The sequence below is a fragment of the Salvelinus alpinus genome, chromosome 39 (assembly GCF_045679555.1).
Source record: "Salvelinus alpinus chromosome 39, SLU_Salpinus.1, whole genome shotgun sequence".
NCBI lineage: Eukaryota > Metazoa > Chordata > Actinopteri > Salmoniformes > Salmonidae > Salvelinus > Salvelinus alpinus.
This window is the reverse complement of record NC_092124.1, coordinates 9550908-9577791: the sequence shown is the minus strand read 5'-3', so window position 1 is coordinate 9577791 and position 26884 is coordinate 9550908. Positions and strand designations below refer to the sequence as shown.

Below are 26884 nucleotides of genomic sequence, written 5' to 3'. Positions count from 1 at the left end.
TGTAACGACCCTGGGTTTATACGCACGGATATCGACTCTGCCGCTTGAGCATGCTTTTGCGGCACAGGCGATAGCGCGCTGGACTTCGGGCTAGAAGGTCGAGGGTTCAAGACCTGCTCCCTGCTGTTTCATTACAGTACGCAAGAATAAACACTATGGGACCACGCAGCCGTCATACCGCTCAGGAAGGAGAAGCGTTCTGTCTCCTAGAGATGAATGTACTTTGGTGCGAAAAGTGCAAATCAATCCCAGAACAACAGCAAAGGACCTTGTGAAGATGCTGAAGGAAACGGGTACAAAAGTATCTATATCCACAGTAAAACGAGTCCTATATCGACATAACCTGAAAGGCCACTCAGCAAGGAAGAAGCCACTGCTCCAAAGCCGTGGGGAGAAAGAACGTACTTTTTGGTGAAATGTCCTCTTTTCTGGTGAAACAAAAATAGAACTGTTTAGCCATAATGACCATCGTTATGTTTGGAGGAAAAAGGGGAAGGCTTGCAAGCAGAAGAACACCATCCCAACCGTAAAACACGGGGGTGGCAGCATCATGTTGTGGGGGTGCATCATGTTGTGGGGGTGCTTTGCTGCAGAAGGGGCTGTTATGGAGTTATCCTTCTCCAAATATCTATTCCATTTCTCTCCCTTTTTTCTGTCCGGGTCCAACCACCAGCTCGATTTGCAAACCTGTTTCTTGGCAACGCAAGCAGAACACGGGGTCCAGGGAAATTGAACAGCATAGTTTAGTGTGGGGTATAGAATTGACCTGCATATTCACAGTATTACACACGCACGCACCACTTCATGTCCAGTAGATCTATGCTTGGATATTACCCAAAATACTGTGTGTCTTTTGAGGAATTAGAGCTTTTGTCAATGTACAGTACTTCTACCACCTGATCACACCTCTATTCAAAGTAATAACCAGAAAGAATGAGAGACAACGCTATAGCAGTTTCTATATTTTTGCATAAACACCGTACACTTGCATGATTTTAAAACATTGCTCATAGTTTATTTGGTTGACATTGCATGTGCAGCACACAATGTGTTTAGTGTTTCAGTACTCCCACCATTTGTGACAGTCATTCTAAAGGTTAGACAAAAACAGTAACGATTGGAAAGAGTATCCTGACTGTGAAAAAAAGAATCGAAAGAGACCACAGTAAAAGTAACCCCATGTAAAGGAAAAAATAACTAAAACATTTCGCACTGTGAAAGACAAACAAAATATTTACAATGACATTTTTCTATAAGATTTAACTTTTACAGTAGATATCCTACTAGTTCCTCTAGTCGTGGTGGGTTGTTAGGAGAGGAGTAGACATCAAAGCACCCACTCTTTCTTTCCTTCTCAAGGTGAGTGTATTCAGCCTGTTCCGTTGAACATCCCAGAGTGGTTAATAGAATTAAAATCGATGACAATCTTGTCTCGCTTGGGCTTGAACTGCCTGTGAACAAACAGAGACACACAGAGGGAGAGAGCGATGAAAAAAAGGAGAAAAAGCAAGTCACTCTTTGTGAAGCTATGAACTTTTCCGGAACTTTTTCAGCACAGGGACTGTTTTGAGTCAGAGACAGGAGAGGGGGAGAGGCAGCAGAGACAAAGATGAAGGGATGGGAGAAGAAACTCAGCTTCCAGATTTTATTTTTCTCCTGCGCCCAGGAAGGAGCTCTGGGGGATCCAATTACCCACAAGCCACCTGGGGTGAGGAGGGTGTAGGGTGGAGCGGCCGCCCCCTTGAGGAGGTAATGACAGGGACCAGGGACGCATTCTGCCCCCTTATCGCCGCAACCCACTGCCGAGGTCCCCAATACCAGCAGAGAGTAGACTCCTCCTGTCCTCATCACTCTCTTATGTCTCTTTACCTATCTCTCGCTGTCCCGCTTTCTCAGTCCCCATGCCTGGACTCCCCGTACAGACCTGAAGCTGTATAGTTCGATCAGGTCTATTAGCAGGACCCCTGGATCTGTCCCGGGGCCCTGGAAAGAGAGGCCTGTAGCACTCCACCCTTTGTGGCTCAAGCGCATCACAGGCTACATCCCAAATGGCACCCTATATAGTGCATTACTTTTGACCAGTGCCTAGGGTACCACTTGGGACGTAAAAAGTTTTGTAGCACAACAGCTACCATTACCGCAGTGAAATGGCAGGCCACTAGCCTTTCTGGAGGCTTTTTATAAAGTCGTTTCTTAACACCTTGTCGTGGCGTACGTGCCCAAGCAGAAGAGGAGAGGCACTGTAGCGTGTCACAGTTCACCACTGCACAACACACTAAAAGCCTTGCTGCCTTGTAAAACGCCACCACTAATAGCGTTCCAGGACACCTTTCTTTCTGAAGACAGACCCACCGTCCTGCACATACACGCCCTTAGCCTGTTCACGGGCGCGCACACACACTGAATGAATGCTGCTTGCCACCTGCTTTTAAATCCCAAGGCCAAAGATGTTCTCACTCAAATCAAAATGTTATTTGTCACGTGCCAAATACAACAGGTGTAGACGTGAAATGCATACTTACAAGCCCTTAACTTCTTATGGCTGGGGGCAGTATTGAGTAGCTTGGATGAATAAGGTTCCCAGAGTAAACTGCCTGCTACTCAGGCCCAGAAGCTAAGATATGCATATTATTAGTAGATTTGGATAGAAAACACTCTGAATGATGTCTGAGTATAACAGAACTCATATGGCAGGCAAAAACCTGAGAGAAAATCCAACCAGGAAGTGGGAAATCTGAGGTTTGTAGGTTTGCCTATCCAATATACAGTGTCTATGGGGTCATATACACTTCCTAAGGCTTCCACTAGATGTCAACAGTCTTCAGAACCCTGTTTGATGCTTCTACTGTGAAGGATGAGGGAATGAGAGCTGATTGAGTCAGGGGTCTGGCAGAGTGCCACGAGCTCACTCAGGCGTGCCCCTGTGAGTTAGCTGCGTTCCTTTTCTTTTCTAAATTCTCCGGTTAAAACATTATTGAAGATTTATGTTAACAACCTAAAGATTGATTCTATACATCGTTTGACATGTTTCTACAAACTGTAATGGAATTTTTCGACTTTTCGTCTGGCCTGCGCGTCATGATTTTGGATTTTTTAACTAAATGCGAACAAAAAGGAGGTATTTGGATATACATTATGGACTTTATCGAACAAAACAAACATTTATTGTGGAACTGGGATTCCTGGGAGTGCATTCTGATGAAGATCATCAAAGGTAAGTGAATATTTATAATGCTATTTCTGACTTCTGTTGACTCCACAACATGGCGGGGACCTGTATGGCTTGTTTTTGTGTCTGAGCGCCGTACTCAGATTAATGCATGGTGTGCTTTTTCCGTAAATATTTGTAAAAATCTGACACAGCAGTTGCATTAAAAAAAATATGCATTTTGTTGGTTAAGTAAGAAAATACTTGCGGGAAAAAAAGTTACAAAATAATGAGGCTATATACAGGGGGTAACGGTACCGTGTCAATGTGTTGGGGTACAGGTGATTAAGGTAATATGTAAAGTACCAGTCAAAAGTTCGGACACACCTACTCATTCAAGGGTTTTTCTTTATTTTTACTATTTTCTACATTGTAGTGAAGCCATCAAAACTATGAAACACATATGGAATCATATGGCCCGTCAGGAAGTCCAGGATCCAGTTGCAGAGGGAGGTGTTTAGTGATGAGCTTTGAAGGCACTATGGTGTTGAACGCTGAGCTGTAGTCAACGAACAGCATTCTCACGTAGGTGTTCCTTTTGTCCAGGTGGGAAAGGGCAGTTTATAGTGCAATGGAGATTGCATCATCTGTGGATCTGTTGGGGCGGTATGCAAATTGTAGTGGGTCTAGGGTTTCTGGGATGATGGTGTTAATGTGAGCAATGACTAGCCTTTCAAAGCACTTCATGGCTACATACGTGAGTGCTACAGGGCAGTAGTCATTTAGGCAGGCTACCTTGGCATTCTTGGGCACAGGGACTATGGTGGTCTGCTTGAAACATGTAGGTATTACAGACTCGGTCAGGGAGAGGTTTGAAATGTCAGTGAAGACACTTGCCAGTTGGTCAGCGCATGCTCTGAGTACGAGTACTGGTAATCTGTCTGGCCCTGCGGCCTTGTGAATGTTGACATGTTTAAAGGTCTTACATCGGCTACGGAGAGCGTGATCACACAGTCGTCCGGAACAGCTGGTGCAGTGTTGCTTGCCTTGAAGCAAGCATAGAAGGCATTTAGCTCGTCCGGTAGGATTGCGTTACTGGGCAGCTTGCGATTGGGTTTCCCTTTGTAATCCGTAATAGTTTGCAAGCTCCACCACATCCGACGAGCATCAGAGCCGGTGTCGTAGGATTCAATCTTAGTCCTGTAATGATGCTTTGTCTGTTTGATGGTTTGTCGGAGTGCATAGTGGGAAAGTCTTGCAGCTTAGCATCCACATCATCAGACCACTTCCGTAATAAGCGAGTCACTGGTACTTTCCGCTTGAGTTCTTTCTTGTAAGCAAAAACCAGTAGGATAGAATTATGGTCAGACTTTCCAAATGGAGGGAGAGCTTTGTATGCGTCTGTGTGGAGAAAAGGTCTAGAGTTTTATTTATTTATTTATTTTTATTTTTTGCCCTCTGGTTGCACATCCTGGTAGAAATTAGGTCAAACGTATTTAAGATTTCCTGCATTAAAGCTCCTAGAAGCCGGGGACACTGTTTCTGGGTGAGCATTCTCGTTTGCTTATGGCCTTATACATCTCGTTGAGTGCGGTCTTAGTCCCTGTATCAGTTTGTGATAACACTATTTACCAAGAGTTGTCTACAGCTTATCATGAGGTACTCTACCTCAGGCGAACAAAACCTTGAGACTTCTTTAATATTAGAGATTGCGCACCAGCTGTTGACAAATAGACCACCACCCGTCTTACCGGAGGTTGCTGTTCTGTCTTGCCGATGCACGGAAAACCCAGCCAACTGTATATTATCCATGTCCTTGTTCAGCCATGACTCAGTGAAACATAAGATATTATAGTTAATGTCCCATTGGTAGGATAGTTTAGAACAGAGCTCATCCAGTTTATTTTCCAGAGATTGCGCGTTAGCCAGTAGGAGATGGTAAAGGCAGATTATCCACTCGCCGCTGAATTTTCAAAGGCTCCATTTCAGTCCACATAACATTTGACAAACTACAGTAAATTTGACAAAACAAATTGTATTTTTCTGTAATTCCTATTTTTGGAAAGGGGAGGATGCTCAACCAACGTGAGTCGAGGTTCTACCAAAGAAAAAAAAAAGTACTCATAATTGAAAAGGAGTAACACTTGCTCACCATTAGAATTTTTTTTTTTAAGCAGGGTTAAAAGATTAACGCTTCAGCCTTCAACGAGAGCAATTCAACTGGTTATACTGCGTCAACACTGATTCATTCATTCGTGTATTTTCCTCAAGGTCAAAAATGTTCCTTTAAACTTCTATTGAGTATGCGATCCAGTTAGTCAAATGTAATACACGCTTTCGGTCCAAAAAGCCAACGGATAAAGACGGAAAATAAAGAGAGGGATGGCGGAAAGGAGAGGAATAAAATAGTAATTGCAAACGTGTAGGAGGAAGTACATGATCAGCTAGCTCAGGGATTTGGCCTTGTTTCCCAAACTCGGTCCTGGGGACCCCCCTGAGTGCACATTTAGTTTTTTGCCCTAACACTACACAGCTGATTTAAAATAATCAAAGCTTGATGGGGGCACCAGGACCGAGTTTTGGAAACCCTGAGCTAGAGGACAACCTGAATAGGTGTGTGTGCACGCATGTAGAGGACATCCTCAATAAAACCAGCTAGCGGAGGTAACCTCTACCCCATATGAACACATCTTCAAAGATTTCTATATACACTGCTAAAAAAAATAAAGGGAACACTAAAATAACACATCCTAGATCTGAATGAATGAAATATTCTTATTAAATACTTTTTTCTTTACATAGTTGAATGTGCTGACAACAAAATCACACAAATTATCAATTGAAATCAAATTGATCAACCCATGGAGGTCTGGATTTGGAGTCACACTCAAAATTAAAGTGGAAAACCACACTACAGGCTGATCCAACTTTGATGTAATGTCCTTAAAACAAGTCAAAATGAGGCTCAGTAGTGTGTGTGTGGCCTCCACGTGCCTGTATGACCTCCCTACAACGCCTGGGCATGCTCCTGATGAGGTGGCGGATGGTCTCCTGAGGGATCTCCTCCCAGACCTGGACTAAAGCATCCGCCAACTCCTGGACAGTCTGTGGTGCAACGTGGCATTGGTGGATGGAGCGAGACATGATGTCCCAGATGTGCTCAATTGGATTCAGGTCTGGGGAACGGGCGGGCCAGTCCATAGCATCAATGCCTTCCTCTTGCAGGAACTGCTGACACACTCCAGCCACATGAGGTCTAGTATTAGGAGGAATCCAGGGCCAACCGCACCAGCATATGGTCTCACAAGGGGTCTGAGGATCTCATCTCGGTACCTAATGGCAGTCAGGCTACCTCTGGCGAGCACATGGAGGGCTGTGCAGCCCCCCAAAGAAATGCCACCCCACACCATGACTGACCCACCGCCAAACTGGTCATGCTGGAGGATGTTGCAGGCAGCAGAACATTCTCCACGGCGTCTCCAGACTCTGTCACGTCTGTCACATGTGCGTGTGAACCTGCTTTCATCTGTGAAGAGCACAGGGCGCCAGTGGCGAATTTGCCAATCTTGGTGTTCTCTGGCAAATGCCAAACGTCCTGCACGGTGTTGGGCTGTAAGCACAACCCCCACCTGTGGACGTCGGGCCCTCATGGAGTCTGTTTCTGACCGTTTGAGCAGACACATGCACATTTGTGGCCTGCTGAAGGTCATTTTGCAGGGCTCTGGCAGTGCTCCTCCTTGCACAAAGGCGGAGGTAGCGGTCCTGCTGCTGGGTTGTTGCCCTCCTACGGCCTCCTCCACGTCTCCTGATGTACTGGCCTGTCTCCTGGTAGCGCCTCCATGCTCTGGACACTACGCTGACAGACACAGCAAACCTTCTTGCCACAGCTCGCATTGATGTGCCATCCTGGATGAGCTGCACTATCTGAGCCACTTGTGTGGGTTGTAGACCCCGTCTCATGCTACCACTAGAGTGAAAGCACCGCCAGCATTCAAAAGTGACCAAAACATCAGCCAGGAAGCATAGGAACTGAGAAGTGGTCTGTGGTCACCACCTGCAGAACCACTCCTTTATTGGGAGTGTCTTGCTAATTGCCTATAATTTCCACCTGTTGTCTATTCCATTTGTACAACAGCATGTGAAATGTATTGTCAATCAGTGTTGCTTCCTAAGTAGACAGTTTGATTTCACAGAAGTGTGATTGACTTGGAGTTACATTGTGTTGTTTAAGTGTTCCCTTTATTTTTTTGAGCAGTGTATATATATATATATATATTATTTTTTTTAATCATTGGAAGTGTATGGGTACATCCCAAATGGCACCGTATTCCCTGTAGAGTGCACTACGTTTGACCAGAGCCCTATGGGTAGTGCCATAAAGTAGGGCACTATATAAGGAACAGGGTGCCATTTGGAACGCAAACCTATATATTTTGTATTTTCTGGCTTCCTGTCTCCAACAGTAAAAGTCTTATTTGATTTGACGAGGATGAAGTATTAAGACTGTATTTAAATACCTAAGCTGTAACCCTGTGTGTGTAATGTGGCTCAGCGGGAGATTTCCAAGCATGTGTAGTAGCGAAAGACATTTCAATGGGAATCAACTAAAGAACGTTCTGCTTGTTCATGTACCTGCAAATAAGGACATGTTGGTGAAAGATATGCTTTATTTTCCCCAGTGTTCATCTATAGAGTATGAATGTGTTGTTCGGGGTCTATAGTTTGTTAAAGTCCTGCAACGGGTCGGATACCCACGATTCCCTGCGGTTGAGCCGCAAAAATAAAAATAAATCTGCTAGCGGGTGGAATGAAAACATTCAACACACGGATCAGAACAATTATATTGCGGGTCGGAAATGTTTTCAATCAAGATAAAAAATAAAAATAAAAAACCCCAGGAACTTGTTAAACTGTGTTGCAAAATCAATTAGGCTATGTGAGCGGTGAGGCAGACATTGCCTGGGCCTAGGCTACCAGCCACATAGCGAGAGATTAGAGCAGGAAACTGTCCAATAGTAGAATGTGTGGTCCTGAAACATTCCTAAATTTGTCAACGTGCAGAGCTTATGTTTCCTTCTGCCACGTGACAATATGTTGCAAAGTTTATTTTCCCTGACTACTAGCTCACGTGAAAATGGGTAACGTAACAGGAGAAATAAAACCAAAAAGGTTACGATGGTGAAATACAAATCAAATGTATTTATAAAGCCCTTCGTACATCAGCTGATATCTCAAAGTGCTGTACAGAAACCCAGCCTAAAACCCCAAACAGCAAGCAATGCAGGTGTAGAAGCACGTTTGTGGAAACTGGTCCTGCTCGATTGAAATCGCCTGTTTGGAAGGATTTTGGAGTAATTGTGGACAAGGACGACAACAACCCAGTAGATGGAAAAGTGCAAGCAGGTATTTGTTCATGATAATTCAGTAGATTATATTAATTCAGGCTTTCGTTCATTTCGACCATACACAGCCATATCAATTTTAAACCTGTGCAGCTGGTAAAAGTTTGAGTAGCCAATAGCCTACTAAATAAATGAATGCTATTTGATTCTGGGAATTGTTTAAATTTCAATTAAACTATTTAATTATCTAAATAATATTGAATGTAAAGGTATAGGCTTACATTCGGTAATAAGAAAGCCTATAGAAGGCTCTTTTTCAAATGTGAGTTGTCAATGTGCCGCATCGCATTGTGAAAATAGAATTCTTAAAAGAGGAGCTGAACTTCATCATTTGGTCTAGTTTTTTGGCTTGGTCATTATTAAGAAATGCTGCAGCCATGACTGAAGCCAAACGAGAGTTGTCTTGTGGGGACCGTCAATAATCTATGGATTTCACATGACTGGGAATACAGATACCTTAGAAAAAAGGTAGAGGCGTGGATCAGAAAACCAGTCAGTATCTGGTGTAACCCACATTTGCCTCATGCAGCGTGACATCTCCTTCATACAGAGTTGATCAGGCTGTTGATTGTGGCCTGTGGAATGTTGTCCCACTCTTCATGGCTGTGCGAAGTTCCTGGATATTGGCGGGAACTGCAACACATCGATCCAGAGCATCTCAAACATGCTCAATGGGTGATGTGTGAGTATGCAGGCCATTGAAGAACTGGGACATTTTTAGCTTCCAGGAATTGTGTACAGATCCTTGCAACATGGGGCTGTGCATTATCATGCTGAAACATGAGGTGATGGTGACGGATGAATGGCATGACAACGAGCCTCAGGATCTCGTCACGGTATCTCTGTGCATTCAAATTGGCATTGATAAAACGCAATTGTGTTTGTTTTCTGTAGTTTATGCATGTCCATACCATAACCCCACCGCCACCATGGGGCACTAGGTTCACAACGTTGACATCAGCAAACTGCTCACCCCCACACAACGCCATATACACTGTCTGCCATCTGCCGGGTACAGTTGAAATCGGGATTCATCCGTGAAGAGCACACTTGTCCAGTGTCCATCGAAGGTGAGCACTGCGGTCAGGTCAAGACCCTGGTGAGGATGATGAGCACGCAGATTAGCTTCCTGATAAGGGAATTTATATGTTTAAAGTAATGACTAAAGAATTCCACCCTGAAACGTATTAGAATTATAAGACTATATTCCAATAATACATGTGTGGGACAAGTTAAGAGGGCAAAATGTATGGTTGAGAAAACAGAGGCTGGTAGACTACACATGATAACTCTAAAAAGGCTGACAACAGGAGGGCCCTTCCAATCTAGGGAGGAGAGGAGAGTACGGCGAGAAACTGCCAAGGCTAGTAGAAAAGTGATAAAGCTGTGTGTGTGTGTGTGTGTGTGTGCGGGCGCGTGTAGCGGGGGTTATAAAGACTGTTCAAATTTTGGTTGACTTTAGAATGTTCTCGTGAATAAAGAACCAACCTTTTGCAGAAATCTGGGACTTTGCCTAATTCTTATTAACCCTAGCTTTACAACCTAGGGGGAATTGGTCAAAGCTGTAGTGATTGTTATCATCATTGGGATTGAAAATTCTCGTGACAGTTTGAGCAGAAATTCTTCAGTTGTTCAAACCCACAGTCTGGGTGGTTGGTCGGATGTGGAGGTCCTGGGCTGGCGTGGTTACAAGTGGTCTGCGGTTGTGAGGCCGGTTGGACTTACTGCCAAATTCTCTAAAAAGACACGGCTTATGGTAGAGATTTTATGCTCTGGAGGACTTTCTTGCAGTCAGCACGCCAATTGAACACTCCCTCAAAACTTGAGATATCTGTGGCATTGTGTTCTGTGACAAAACTGCCCATTTTAGAGTGTCCTTTTATTGTCCCCAGCATAAGGTGCACCTGTGTAATGATCACGCTGGTTAATAAGCGTCTTGATATGCCACACCTGTCAGGTGGATGGATAATCTTGGCAAAAGAGAAATGCTCACTAACAGGGATGTAAACACATCTGTGCATAACATTTGAGAGAAATAAGCTTTTGTGAGTGTGGAACATTTCTGGGATCTTTTATTTCAGCTCATGAAACATGAGACCAACACAACATGTTGCGTTTATATTTTTGTTCAGTGCAGAATATGTAGAGACATGAAACGACATTATCAAAATATCTATCTGCTCCTTTCATCACACCTCTTTCCACCCACTCACATCTCACCACCCCTCTTCCCCCCCACCTCTATGACCCCACCACTCAATCCTGTGTTGTTTGTGAGAGCAGATTGGCAGCAGGTAGTTAGTTGTAGGCTGTATGGGGTCTGGTGCAGTCTGGCACTGCTGACCCCCCCAGTAGTGTTAAGTTCATGTTTTAAGTATCCCTATATTTCTGTTATTACGGGGCTATCACTCAGTCAAGAGTGCGCATGCGCAGGAAGTGAGTTCGTTGTTGGACCTAGCCTGGAGTGTAATGGCTACCTTGTAGTGTGTTCATATAGTAGAGTAAACTTTGTTAAACTGGAACCTTGTCCTTGTGTCATTTCGGATTAACATTGGTAGCAGAGAATGTCTTCTAACTACAACGTGCCACCTCGCTTCGACGAGAAGAGGTCGTACGAAAGTTGGAAAAATGAACTGGGAATCTGGACACGCGTTACTAATCTGGACGCGAAAAAGCAAGCACTTGCGGTGGTATTATCGCTCGAGGGAAGAGCGAGAGATACAGCACTGGAAATATCCGTTGAGGATTTGAACAAGGATGACGGTATGGGAACTTTGATCACAGCACTGGATTCTGTATTTCTTAAAGAAGAGAAAGACCGTGCCTACGAGGCATATTCAAACTTTGACAGTGTTACGAGAGATATTTCGGTTGCAATGGCGGACTACATCATTGATTTCGAACAGAGGTACAATAGAATGCGCAAGTACGACATGGTTCTCCCAGATGCAGTGTTAGCTTTCAAGTTGCTAGATACTGCCTGTCTAGATGGTAGGGAGAAACAGTTGGCTTTGACTGCTTGTACTGTGCTGACTTTTGCATCTATGAAGTCGGCACTAAAAAGAATATTTGGTGAGAAGACGTCTGTCGCGCCAATAACAGATGGAATGCAAGTGAGTGACGCAGCATATTACACCGAGCAGCACAGAAAAGGCGCCAACAAGTCACGTTCTCAAGACAACCAGAAGAGGGCGCCATTTCCCGGCACTATACCACTGGACACATATGGAAGGAGATCAAAATGTGCAATTTGTCAAAGCACTTACCATTGGGTTAAAGACTGTCCTCATAAAAATGAACAAGTTAAACTAACAGAGGAAATTGTAAACACAGAGATAGAGCAGTGTAACATTACACTGTTTTCAAATGAATCTGATACTGAGATTTTTATAGTTGAATCCTTAGGATCTGCTGTGATTGATACTGCATGTACACGGACAGTGTGTGGCGCAAAATGGCTTGATAGCTATGTCAGTGAACTAAATATGAAAGAAGTACAAAATATGATTGACACACCAAGCAAAAGAGCTTTCAAATTTGGAGATGGGAGAATTGTCCATTCTATCAAGAGAGTTAAGATACCAGCAAAAATTGGTCAGACTAAGTGTCACATTGAAACAGAGGTGGTCCCTACAGATATCCCCTTACTATTAAGCAAAGCTTCCCTCAAGAAGGCAGAGGCTGTACTAGACATAAAAAATGACAAGGCAGTGATGTTTAAACAACCAGTGACTCTTGAACTTACTACCTCAGGCCACTATTGTGTAAACATTTTAGACAAAGACATCTCACAGAGTCCATGCAAAAATGAGATTCTGACAGACACAGAGCACATGGAGATTCTGACAGTCACAGAGAACATGAGCACTAAAGAAAAACACAAAGTATTGTTAAAGCTTTACAAACAGTTTGGACATGATACAGTTGACAGACTTCAGAAGTTACTCAGCAGTTCAGGGAATAATGATGATGAGAAGTACGAAACTGGAAACAAAGTGTACTACAAACGAGTTGACTGTCAAGAGTGGAAAGGACCGGGAGTAGTCATTGGTCAAGATGGTGTGGTGATATTTGTGAGGCACGAAGGCATGATTGTCAGGGTGCATCACTCAAGATTGCGGAAAGTAAATGATCAAAAAGATAGAGGGGCTGTAGCTGAGAATCAGTCTCCTAATGAAAATGACAAAAAGGACACAGTAACAGACACAAACCTACCAGATGTCACATCCAATGATATGGACACTGAAACTGACACAGGAAATGGAGCAGAGACCTTTAACCATGCCACAGGTAATACTATTGAGCGTTCAAATGAGGAAAACATTCAACAACAGCCATATGTGTTAAGAGAACATGGTTGTTCCAATCTGAAAACAGGACAAACTGTTAAATACATGGACAGAGAAAGTGGTATTCCACATACAGCAACCGTCATTGGACGAGCAGGAAAAGTAAAACACAAGAACTGGTACAACTTGCAGTACTCTGAACCAGCTACACTTTCTGGTACAACAGGGTCAGCTGACCTGTCACTTGTAGATAATATCAGAATTGAATCAATGGAAAATCGAGAAAAACAGAATGACATTCAAAATGATGATGTACTTGAAACAAAGGACGTGTCATTTGACTCAGCTAAGCTAGATGAGCTCAGTAATTGGAGGAAAAATGGAGTGTTTGAGGAAGTCAAAGACATTGGCCAAAAGTGCGTATCAACAAGGTGGGTGTGTACCCTTAAAGAATCCTTAACTGGAATAGTGCCCAAAGCACGTCTAGTGGCTAGAGGTTGAGGGGCTGGCTGCTAAAGAACTCCCAAAAGACACACCGACATCAGAGTCATTCAGATTGCTGATGTCAGTGATCTGCCAGGAAAAAATGGAAACTTAATTCCATAGACATCAAATCTGGATTTTTGCAGGGAACAGAGCTGTCAAGGGACATTCACATCCGACCTCCGCCCGAAGCTAAAAGTGAAGGAACACTGTGGAAACTAAAAAAGTGTGTGTATGGACTGGCAGATGGATCACTCTACTGGTACAACAAAGTCAAGGCAACAATGCTGAATACAGGTGGAAAAATGTCACAAGTGGATCCTGCAGTCTTCTATTGGCTTGATCAAGACTGCAATGTGACTGGAGTACTTGCCTGTCATGTTGATGACTTTATCTGGGGTGGCTCACAGACCTTTGCTTCAACTGTGATTCCACACCTCAAAGCTGTTTTCTAGGTTGGCCGTGAGGAGCATGATCATTTTTGTTATGTTGGCATAGAGTTTATTACAGTTGATGGAAAAATACTGATGCAACAGGAGAGCTATATCAAGAATCTTCAACCCATCCACATGGATTCTTCAAGAGCCGTACAAAGGAATTCCCCTCTATGTGGAATTGAAGCTGGTCAATTGAGGTCAAAGATAGGACAAATTTTATGGGCTGCGAGACAGAGTAGACCTGGTTTGATGGTTGCAACTTGGCATCTAACACAAAACACGCCACTGTACAAACCATTCATGAGGCAAACAAAGTTGTTCGTAAACTGAAATCACAACAAGTGACTTTAATGTTTCAGCATGTTGGAAAAGATGACTCTTTGAAAACTGGTTGTCTTCAGTGATGCTTCGCTAGGTTATCACTGGTGGGACAAAATGGCACTTCCTACCTGTCAGTTTGTGTCACTGACAACTACTCATTAGTTGATGCTGTGAAGTCAACCAAGTCTGTCACAGAGAAAAGACTTTGAGATTAGCAGCATCAAGGAACTTATTCAAGCACAGAGAATCCAGCGGATTCTGTGGTCGACCACAAAGGAACAGCTTGCTGACTGTCTGACTAAAAAGGGAGCATCCGTTCTTGTGCTCCTACAGGCTCTCGCTCCTACAGGCTCTCAGTAATGGAAAGTGGCAGCTTGAGTAATACAAATAAAAACTGTCACACAACCCATTTGTAATGGGGATCTTGAATAATACTTGGACATTTAATTATGTTGTTGATGTTTTTTTTGTCTTTAAAGAAAAGGGGGAGATTGTTAAGTTCATGTTTTAAGTATCCCTATATTTCTGTTATTACGGGGCTATCACTCAGTCAAGAGTGCGCATGCGCAGGAAGTGAGTTCGTTGTTGGACCTAGCCTGGAGTGTAATGGCTACCTTGTAGTGTGTTCATATAGTAGAGTAAACTTTGTTAAACTGGAACCTTGTCCTTGTGTCATTTCGGATTAACAAGTAGTCCCAGGACAGGTCATTAGTGGGTAGGGTTTACACCCCTGAAACAACCTCCATATCCAGGCACTAACCCCCCCCCATCACACACCATGCCCCAACCCTCTGACACGCATGTATACAGGTTCAAAAAGACACACATGTAACTCCGAGGGGAGCGCCATCTAAGCTCCAACCCTGTTTGTTTGGACCCTCTTCTCACAGAACGGTCAGCCCTCTCTGGCTGGCAGATGTCAATTAAGTCATCCACACTCCTCTTCCCTCCATCCCCTCAATCCAGGAGCAATACACACACACGGCGGCTCAGGAGACTCACTTGTATTGGATCCCTGCCAAGTTAAGCAGCCGTCTGGAGGCAGTCATTTCAGGGATGTCGTGGTACTTGTCTGACAAATAAATCACGTCCTTTATACCTGTAGGTAAGAGACAGCGAGGGGAAAGAGGGAGGGAGAGAGTCAATTATCTATCGGACAGGCTCGGGATGATGGTGAGTGGTGACTAAGGGAGGGAGGGAGGCCTCAGTAAACCCTGCAGAGTAGAGAGGGAGGAGGGGTGCAATTTTGAGTGTGTGTACTGTATGGGGGCGGTCGATAAACCCTCAACAGCAGGCCGAGTCCAATACCGAGAACTAAAGACGACGCAGGAAATCTACCAACCCCAGCTGTCATCTTTAAAAGCACCCCCTTCCCGCTTAATGGAGGTGTGTGTGTGTGTGTGTGTGTGTGTGTGAGAGAGACTAAGCGGTATACAACAGGGCCTGGCTCGATTAGTATATCTACCGTACCATCATGCTTGGGAGGTCCTCGGCTCCCTACACAAACACAATATACACACACACACAATATCACTCTGGCAAAAAGGTCACATACAGCGGGTGCCGCCTTATCTGCCATCACCCCACTGAAACCCCCCTAAACTGCAGAGATAGGATTGGTTGTCCCCCATGGCTCTGTGCTGGGCCCGCCTGATATCTTCCCCGCATCATCAGAGCTTTCGGAGCCGCTGGCTCAATCCGGCTCAGAGTTACCCAGCATGGCTTCCCAGTCTCACCTACCCTGTATTATCGGACAGTTTCATCTGCGGGAAACTGTGAAAGAACCGGTATTTATCCTGTGATCTGCTGAGGGGAGACCACGCAGAGTGAATTCTATTCACCACAGTAGATAAAGAGCGACTGACTATAGGGCTGGCTGGTGGTGTTACTGTTAGCAGCACTATCTATACAGGGAGTGAAAGACAGGCTAGCCTCTAGCATAGTGGTTTACCCCTTCCAGTAGACAAACAGTGGCGATAATATCCACTCAACTGGTATGGATTGGACTGTTATGCTCATCATATTCTCTTCACTTTGTATCACACCAGTTGTTGTACAGTTACTACTCCGATCGCTGATGTTAACCTACTGAAATCTAACTAATCACAGCAAAGCAGAGGTTCTTAATTCTGGTCCTGGTAATCCAGGGTGCATATGTGTTTGCCCTAACACTACACACCTGATTCCACTCATCGTCAAACCTTTTCCTAGTGGAATCAGGTGTGTAGTGCAGATTTAAACACTGGTCTGAGCAACTACAAGAGCTAAGCTTACTTCACAACAACCACACAGACCACTATTCAAAAGAAACATTAGCAGCGAATAAATATGTACGAAAAACAACAAAGCCTATCTGAATGTGTGCAGCGATGCTGCCTGGCCTAACAATGGATCAGATAAATAGATGAAACGCACAAAGCGTCGCTTCTCCCAAGTGGAAGTAACAAAGACCTTTATGGTCGGATTGTTTGCAGCCGTAGAAGGCCGCAGAGACGGTACGTGGGGCGAGTTCCTTTATTCATAAATCACCCGCTGAGAATATTCTCTGATATTTGGATTTGCATATAAGGTTATTATTATTCCTAGGTGTATTAGCTTTGAAAAGCACAGAGATGCAATGAGTGTGAATATACATCCTAAAAAATACAAATAAACACCTATGACATTCTTGGGAAGAACTTGTACACCGCAAAGAAAACAATGTAAGAAAAAAAAAAACTTTCCTGCAAAAATAAATAACCACAACAAATAAATAAAACATTTAATCAAACTTGCTTACTTATTGAAGTGATGTCCGGGTGTGAGTTTGCATATGGTAGTAGTCTGAACGGGGATAATGCCAGTGTTCCAAATGTATAGCCAATAAACAAACCATGAATAAAAATGCACACACAATGGACTGTCAATATTGCCTAGTGAGGGCTCTGCAGGATTTGGCATTCGCGCTTGGCTGACTCCGCTGGGGTGTGATGGAAGGGGAATAATGATTGGTGGTGGAGATGGTGAGGGTGGGGGCCACAGTAGGTGTTGCTCATGCTGTCAAGACCACCATGACTCTTAAGTAGCACAGAGGGGGGGGAAAAAATCAGGGAGATGGCTTGAAATTACACTGGTTTATTTTGGCAGAGAAATGTGTGTGTGATGACCTTACTATGTAATTGGGCAACTGGGAATTTCGTTTTGATGTGTGTAAGGAAGGCGCGGGCTGTGTGTGTGTTCTGTGGGCCGAGATATGGTCGTTTGGGGGTGCAGTGGTTATGAAGTGGGGCTTCACTGCCTCACAGCTCTAATAAGAAGGCAAAGCCTCTAGAGGATCCAAGATCAACCCAACCCACAGCCTGGAGTGAACAGGCCGCAGCATGGAAAAGTGGTGTGTGTTTCTGTTTGAAAGCGCTGCTCCCAAGAGAGAGAAGACTCAACATCCGCACTGCTTGAGACAGACACAGTTTCAGATAACCTTCTGCACCAAACGGGGAGCTTTACAAGTCGCCAAGGACAAGAGCTTTAGTCTAGCGTACGGTAGCCGATACACATAATTTAAAAAGCAAATGGTATGAAATTAAACTAGTCCTTCTAAAACACATCCTTCAGAGCCAAGATGGGGGGGGGGGGGGTGGGGGTGCAATGGAGGTTTGCTTTACGACCATAGAGATGAGGTTGTGAGTTGTGAGTGTCGGAATCTGGTCAAGCAGCAGTGGCCAGCCCAGTCTCAGCCACCTTCTGCCTATGCTTCTACTATCGGTCTCCCTGTCCCCGTGTACTGTCCAAATATGGACAAAAATAAATACAACAGGGATTAGATGTTCCTAGATGGGGTTCTGAGTCTGACACCTTGAGGCGCCAGTCGTAGTCATGTTAGAAAAGGGAGGTGCAGAATTGAACAAATGTACTATTGAAAATCATCTCTTTCCACTGATCTATAGTGAAGCAACAGAGGAAAACAGAGCCATATTTTAAATATAAAACGTAAAGGAAAATATCTTTAAATAAAGCACAATTGTTTTCTCTGTCTGGTAGATATATTTTTGTGAAGTATACTGAAGGTGAAATGCAAAACCAATGTTACTGTAGAAGGCCTGCACGGCACAATGTATAATTTATCATGTCTGTAAAAACATAAATAGCCTTTCATCCATCTCTACCCGTTGCCAAGACAACAGACTAGCAATAAAGAAAATAAATTTTATAGATTGAAGACTGAGAAACAATACATTTTGAACTGATAACAGACCGCAAAAGCGCTACAGAGGGTTGTGCGGACTGCCCAGTACATCACTGAGGCCGAGCTCCCTGCCATCCATGATCTCTAGATCAGGCGGTGTCAAAGGAAGGCCAAAAATTGCCAAAGACTAAAGCCATAAACTGTTCACTCTGCTACCATCCGGCAAATGTCACCGGATCATCGAATCTCGGACCAACAGGCTCCGAGACAGCTTCTACCCCCAAGCCATAAGAATGCTAAAGAGTTAATTGAATGGTTACTCTGAGTATCTGCATCGACCCCATCTTGCACTGACTCTATGCAGACTCACAAAGACGAATATATTGCAGCTCAAAAATGTATGCATGTAAACTCAGCCAAAAAATAAATGTCCATTTCAGGACTGTCGTTCAAAGATAATTCGGAAAAATCTAAATAACTTCACAAATCTTCATTGTAAATGGTTTAAAAACTGTTTCCCATGCTTGTTCAATGAACCATAAACATTTAATGAACATGCACCTGTGGAACGGTCGTTAAGACACTAACAGCTTACAGACGGTAGGCAATTAAGTTCACAGTTATGAAAACTTAGGACACTAAAGAGGCCTTTCTACTGACTCTGAAAAACACCAAAAGAAATATGCCCAGGGTCCCTGCTCATCTGCGTGAACGTGCCTTAGGCATGCTGCAAAGAGGCATGAGGACTGCCTCATTGCAATGTCCGTACTGTGAGACGCCTAAGACAGAGCTACAGGGAGATAGGACGGACAGCTGATCGTCCTTGCAGTGGCAGACCACATGTAACAACACTTGCACAGGATCGGTACATCCGAACATCACACTTGCTGGACAGGTACAGGATGGCAACAACAACTGCCCGAGTTATACCAGGAACGCACAATCCCTCCAGCAGTGCTCAGACTGTGCGCAATAGGCTGAGAGAGGCTGGACTGAGGGCTTGTAGGCCTGTTGTAAGGCAAGTCATCACCAGACATCACCGGCAACAACGTCATCTGGACCCACCATCGCTGGACCAGACAGGACTGGAAAAAAGTGCTCTTCACTGATGAGTCACGGTTTTGTCTCACCAGGGGTGATGGTCGAATTTGCGTTTATCGTCGAAGGAATGAGCATTACACCGAGGCCTGTACTCTGGAGCGGGATCGATTTGGAGGTGGAGCGTCCGTCATGTTCTGGGGCAGTGTGTCACAGCATCATTGGACTGAGCTTGTTGTCATTGCAGGCAATCTCAACACTGTGCATTACAGGGAAGACATCCTCCTCCCTCATGTGAAACCCTTCCTGCAGGCTCATCCTGACATGACCCTCCAGCATGACGATGCCACCAACCATACTGCTCCTTCTGTGCGTGATTTGCTGCAAGACAGGAATGTCAGTGTTCTGCCATGGCCAGTGAAGAGCCCGGATCTCAATCCCATTGAACACGTCTGGGACCTGTTGTATCGGAGGGTGAGGGCTAGGGCCATTCCCCCCCAGAAATTTCCAGGAACTTGCAGGTGCCTTGGTGAAAGAGTGGGGTAACATCTCACAGCAAGAACTGGCAAATCTGGTGCAGTCCATGAGGAGATGATGCACTGCAGTACTTAATGCAGCTGGCGGCCACACCAGATACTGACTTACTTTTGACCTCCCCCCCACCCCCCTTTCCTCAGACACATTATTCAATTTCGGTTAACCAGATTCAACAACAGACATGTGACTATGTTCATACAAATATTTACACGTTAAGTTTGCTGAAATTAAACGCAGTTGACGTTCATTTTTTGCTGAGTTTATCTATGTATGTGTGTATATAGGTATATATATGTGTGTGTGTGTGTGTGAATATATATATCACACACACACACACACACATTACCATTCAAAAGTTTGGGGTCACTTAGAAATGTCCTTGTTTTAGAAAGAAAATATAATTTTTTGTATATTAAAATAACATGAAATACAGTGCAGACATTGTTAATGACTATTGTAGCTGGAAACGGCAGATTTTTTATGGAATATCTACATAGGCGTACAAAGGCCCATTATCAGCAACCATCACTCCTGTGTTCCAATGGCACATTGTGTTAGCTAATCCAAGTGTATAATTTTAAAAGGCTAATTAATCATTAGAAAACCCTTTTGCAATCATGTTAGCACAGCTGAAAACTGTTGTCCTGATTAAATAAGCAATAAAACTGGCCTTCTTTAGACTAGTTGAGTATCTGGAGCATCAGCATTTATGGGTTCGATTACAGGCTCAAAATGGTCAGAAACAAAGAACTTTCTTCTGAAACTCGTCAGTCTATTCTTGTTCTGAGAAATGAAAGCTATTCCATGCGAGAAATTGCCAAGAAACTGAAGATCTCGTACAACGCTGTGTACTACTCCCTTCACAGAACAGCGCAAACTGGCTCTAACCAGACTAGAAAGAGTGGGAGGCCCTGGTGCACAACTGAGCAAGAGGACATTAAGAGTGTCTAGTTTGAGAAACAGACGCCTCGCAAGTCCTCAACTGGCAGCTTCATTAAATAGTACCTGCAAAACACCAGTCTAAACATCAGCAGTGAAGAGGCGACTCTGGGATGCTGGCCTTCTAGGCAGAGTTGCAAAGAAAAAGCCATATCTCAGACTTGCCAATAAAAAGAAAACAGTCACTGGACAGAGGAACTCTGCCTAGTAGGCCAGCAACATTAACAATGTCTACACTGTATTCCTGATTAATTTGATGTTATTTTAATGGACAAGGACATTTATAAGTTACCCCGTACATGCATACACACACAGTATCAGTCAAAAGTTTGGACACCTTTTCTTTATTGTTACTATTTCCTACAATGTAGAATAGTGAAGACATCAAAACTATGAAATAACACATATGGATCATGTAGTAACCAAAAAAAGTGTTAAACAAATCTAAATATATTTTATAATAGAGATTCTTCAAAGTAGCCACCCTTTGCCTTGATGACAGCTTTAAACACTCTTATTTTAACTCTGCATTGTTGGGAAGGGCTCGTAAACAAGCATTTCATTGTAAAGTCTAGACCCGTCATATTCGGCGCATGTGACAAATCAAATGTTATTTGATATTGTTGTTATGTAACTAACCAGTCACACCGGAATACTAGTAACCAGTCATGAATGGGATAGAAAACTCTAGTTGGAACCAGAGAGACAGTTTGAGTTGTAAAAAACGCAACATTCTGGAACATTCCACAACAGTGACTTAAGTGGATGGGAGAGCAGCTTAAGTAATTCAGAAAAGAGGGAGGAGGGTAGGGTAGCTAGCCATTTGGGACCAGACTAAAACTTTGGAACATTTCAAAATTAGCCCACTCTCTGCGAGAGTGGAAGTTGGTGACAGACACAGAGAGTTTGTGTGGGCGGGTGAATGCCTGAGAGCGTGTGCCTGTGACAGACATGTTCGGCCCCTTGCCAGCGTCAGCCCAAAGTGACAAGATGGTAGAGAAGGATGGCAGGCAGGCGCTGGGGAGTCAGTCCAAGCCCAATAGACTGAGGAGGCTCCCACGAATCCATGTTTTACACATCCTTTTGGCCAGCTACAGAAAGAAAAGAGGGAGTGAAGGAGAGAGAGGAATATCAGGCAAGGAAAGTAAAAGAAAAAACTGAGAAAGGGGGGCCTAATACGTGGCAGTCGAGAGACCAAATGAGAAAGAGGAGAGAGAGAGAGAGAGAGAGAGAAGGCAAGGGAAATCTGAGGTGAGGAAGAAAGCAGCCTCTCGTTATGGCTAAGTGGAAGGATGGGCATCACCTTAAGAGTTCCAACCCAACTTTACTATATAGTGACTTCTACCTTGATCATCTTTACTTTTTTTGTACAGAAAGCTCATATTATTGTCACATATTATATTATCACATATTATTGTCACCGTCGAAGCACTTCTGGACATCAGATCGACAGCTACTAACCTAGATTTTGACTTCAACTCCGACCTCAGCTGTTCCACTGTTCATACCGAACCCCATTCCTTTGTTCCATGGGCTACCAAAACGCTGCAGGCGTAGACGTGGGAGACGAGGTGGAGTCCTGGTAAAATTGAGGCGAAGTGAACACCGAACGGCGCTCCCTTCCGTTCGATTGGCAAATCACGTGAGAATAACATGAGCTTCGTTCGAGAGTCTCCTATCAGAGAGACTTGAAAAGCTGCAACATTATATGTCTTACTGAAACGTGGCTGGATGATGACGCTATGCACGTAATACACTGTGGATTCTCCATGCAGCGGCAGGATCGGACGGCAGTGGCGACAAGTTGAAAGGAGGTGGAGTATTTTTTCAAAAGTAACTGGTTCTGCTGCTTCAAGTGTGAAGGAAATCGCTTTTGATCACCTGGTATATAATAGGTCATGGTAAGCTGCAGGCCCTTTTACCTACCAAGAGAGTTCTAATTTGTAATTATCACAGCTGTCTACATCCCTTCACAAGCCAACACCACTCTGGCACTCAAACTGTACCATAAACGAACAAGAAACTGCTCACCCAGAGGAAGCATTTCTGGTGGGCAGAGACTTTAACGTTGGGAGACTTGAAACTGTTCCACCAACACGTCTCCTGCGCCACTAGGGGAGCTAAAACTACCCACAGAAACGTACACAAGGACCTCCCTCGTCCACCTTTCGGAAAACCTGACCATGACTCCGTTCTCCTGCTTCCCGATTACAAAGAGGAAGTACAGTGACGCACTCAATACGGAAGTGGTTGGATAAAGCAGACGCGAGGCTACAAGACTGCTTGCTAGTACAGACTAGGATATGTTCTGGGATTGATCTGATAGCATTGAGGAGTTTACCACAAAAGTCACAGGGTTCATCAATAAGTGCATAGACAATGTAATCCCCACGGTGACTATAAGAACGTATACAAACCAAAAACCATGTATTACAGAAAATAGAGTTGGGCTAAAGGTTAGAGCTACCGCTTACAAGGAACAGGACATGGAAAGAAAGCACGCTATTACCTCCGACAAGACATTAAACATGCAAAAGCTCTATATAGGAAGGTGGAATCCTATTACACCGTCTCCGATGCTCGTCGTTTGTGGCAGGGTTTACAGATGATAACGGATTACAAAGGGAAACCCAGCCATGAGTTCCCCAGCAATGGAGATCTCCCAAATGAGCTACATGCCTTTCATGCTCCCGTCGAGGAATATAACACTGTGCCTTGCGTGAAAGCCCATGTTTTTCCGGATTACTGTGCGAGCTCGCTCTTTGTGGACGACGTGAGCAAAACGTTCACAAGGTCGCCGAGTCAGACGGAATACCAGGCCGTGGTCACAAAGCATGCGCAGAGCAGCTGGAAAGTGTCTTCACACATTTTCTCTCCTTGTCGCAGTCTGTAATCCCAACATGTTTCAAGATGACCACCATTATCCCTGTTCCCAAGAGCTCCAAGGTAGCCTGCCTAAATCGCCCTGTAGTCATGACCCACATCAACACCATCATCCCAGACACCCTAAACCCACTAAAATTAGCATACTGCCCCAACAGATGATGCAATTTCTGGACAAGAGAAATAACTTTGAGAATGATGTTTATTCAACACCATAGTCCCCTCCAAGCTAAGGACCCTGGGACTGAACCCCTCCCTCTGCAACTGGATCCTGGACTTCCTGACGGGCCCTGTGGTGAGGGTTGGCAACAACACCTCCGCCCCGTTGACCCTCAACACAGGGGCCCCTCAGGGGTGTTTGCTTAGTACTCCCTGTTCACCCACGACTGCGTGGCAGTGCACGACTCCGATACCATTGAGTTTGCGGACGACACAACAGTGGTAGGCCTGATCACGGACGGAAATGAGTCAGCCTACAAGGAGGAGGTCAGAGACTTAGCAGTGTGGTGCCAGGACAACAACAACCTCTCCATCAACGTCAGTAAGACCAAGGAGCTGATTGAGACAATAGGAGAGACACGGGAGTGCACGCCCCAATCCACATCGTCAGGGCTGTTGTGGAGTGGGTCGAAAGCTTCAAGTTCCTTGGCGTCCACATCACTATGGACTTAACATGGTCCACACGCACCCGTGAAGAGGGCACGGCAGCGCCTCTTCCACCTCAGGAGGCTGGAAAGATTTTTCATGGGCCCTCGGCTCCTCAAAGTTCTACAGCTGCACCATCGAGAACATCTTGATGAGCAGCATCACCGCTTGGTATGGCAAATGCACCGCCCTTGACAGCAAAGTGCTACAGAGGGTGGTGCGGACAGCCCAGTACATTCAGGACTTCTATATCAGGCGGTGTCAGAGGAAGGCCCTAAAAATTGCCAAGACTCCAGCCACCCAAGCCATAGACTGTTCACTCTGCTACCGTCCGGCAAACAGTACAGGCTCCAACAAATCTTCTACCCACAAGCCATAACACTGCTAAATAGTGAATTAAATGGTACCTGAACTATCTTCCACTGGCCCTACGCACACTCACTAGACTACACACTGAGTGTACAAAACATTAGGAACACCATAATATTGCGTTGCACCCATAATATTGCGTTGCACGCCTAAATTCTTCTGGGCATGGACTCTACAAGGTGTCGAAAGCTTTCCACAGGGATGCTGGCCCATGTTGACTCCAATGCCTCCCACAGTTGTCAAGATGGCTGGATGTCCTTTGGATGGTGGACCCTTCTTGATACACACAGGAAACTGTTGAGTGAAAAACCCAACAGCATTGCAGTTCTTGGCACACTCAAACGGTGCGCCTGGTACCTACTACTTTACCCTGTTCAAAAGGCACTTAAATCTTTTGTCTTGCTCATTAACCCCCCCGAAAGGCCCATCTCAATTGTCTCAAGGCTTAAAAATCATTCTTTAACCTGACTCCTACCTTTCAACCACCCCATAGTGATATCAATAAGTGATTGTAGCTTTCACCTGGTCAGTCTTTGTCATGGAGAGAACAGTGTACATCGACACTCCCGCACACATTACTACATAAAAATTGTCAAAATACATAAACATCTAGTGGAAAGCTACTGCTACTCTGTTCTTAATTGTATTATTATTTATCCTGATGCCTAGTCACGTCACCCTGCCTTAATGTATATACACTACATTACCAAAAATATGTGGACATCTGCTCGTCAAACATTTAATTCCAAAATCATGGGCATAAATATGGTGTTGGTCCCCGTTTGCTGCTATAACAGCCTCCACTCTTCTGGGAAGGCTTTCCACTAGATGTTGGAACATTGAAGCAGGGACTTGTTTCCATTCAGAAACGAGCATTAGTGAGTTCGGGTACTGATGTTGGGCAATTAAGTGTGGCTCACAGTCGGCGTTCCAATTCATCCCAAAGGTGGTTGATGGGGTTGAGGTCAGGGCTCTGTGTAGGCCAGTCAAGTTCATCCACACCGATCTCGACAAACCATTTCTGTATGGACCTCACGTTGTTCACGGGGACATTGTTGAAACAGGAAAGGGCCTTCCTCAAAATGTTGCCACAAAGTTGGAAGCACAGAATGTATGCTGTAGCGTTAAGATATGCCTTCACTAGAACTAAGGAGCCTGAACCATGAAAAACAGCCCCAGACCATTATTCCTCCTCCACCAAACTTTTGAGTTGGCACTGCATTTGGGCAGGTAGCGTTCTCCTTTTATCCCCCAAACCCAGATTGGTCCGTCAGACTGACGGTGAAGCGAGATTCATCACTACAGAGAACGAGTTTCCATTGCTCCAGAGTCCAACAGTGTCGAGCTTTACACCACTCCAGCCAACACATGGTGATCTTAGGCTTGTGTGCGGCTGCTCGGCCATGGAAACCTATTTCATTAAGCTCTCGACAAAACAGTTATTGTGCTGAGGTTGCTTCCAGAGGCAGTTTGGAACTCTGTAGTGAGTGTTGCAACTGAGGATAGATGATATTTACGCTCTACGAGCTTCAGCACTCACCAGTCCCGTTCTGTGAGCTTGTGCGGCCTACCAGTTTGCGGCTGAGCTGTTGTTGCTCCTAGATTCCACTTCACAATAACAGCACTTACAGTTGACCGGGGCAGCTCTAGCAGGGCAGAAATTTGACAAACTGACTTGCCACGTTGAAAGTCACTGAGCTCTTCAGTAAAGCCATTCTACTGCCAATGTTTGGCTGTGGAGATTGCATGGCTGTGTTCTCGATTTTATACACCTGTCATCAACAGCCAAATCCAGTAATTTTGAAGGGGTGTCAACATACTTTTGTGTGTGTGTGTGTGTGTGTGTATATATAGTGTCTACCTCAAATACCTCCTACTTCTCCACATTGATCTGGTACTGGTACTCCCTGTGCAGTTGAAGTCGGAAGTTTATATACACTTAGGTTGGAGTCATTAAAACTCGTTTTTCAACCACTCCACAGATTTCTTGTTAACAAACTAGTTTTGCCAAGTCGGTTAGGACAACTACTTTGTGCATGACACAAGTAATTTTCCCAACAATTGTTTAAAGACAGATTATTTCACTTATAATTCACTGTATCACAATTCCAGTGGGTCAGAAGTTTACATACACTAAGTTGACTGTGCCTTTAAACAGCTTGGAAAATTACAGAAAATGTAATTGCTTTAGAAGCTTCTGATTGACCCAAATTATATCAATTAGCCTATTG

At 44.4% G+C, this 26884-nt stretch overlaps 1 protein-coding gene across 3 annotated transcripts in view; it reads right to left on the bottom strand.

Annotated features, from left to right (window-relative positions):
- Window positions 1–990: 990 nt before the first annotated feature.
- LOC139566937 (deoxycytidylate deaminase-like) overlaps window positions 991–26884 on the bottom strand; it is a 58788-nt gene continuing 32894 nt past the window's right edge. For 2 of the 3 annotated variants that reach the window (XM_071388316.1, XM_071388314.1), the window contains exon 5: window positions 991–1451. In XM_071388316.1, coding sequence (XP_071244417.1) covers window positions 1267–1451 — 185 coding nt within the window. In that variant the 3' untranslated portion in view covers window positions 991–1266. Of the gene's footprint in view, window positions 1452–15082; window positions 15180–26884 lie in introns of all 3 variants that reach the window. The other variant, XM_071388315.1, reaches the window with a different exon arrangement.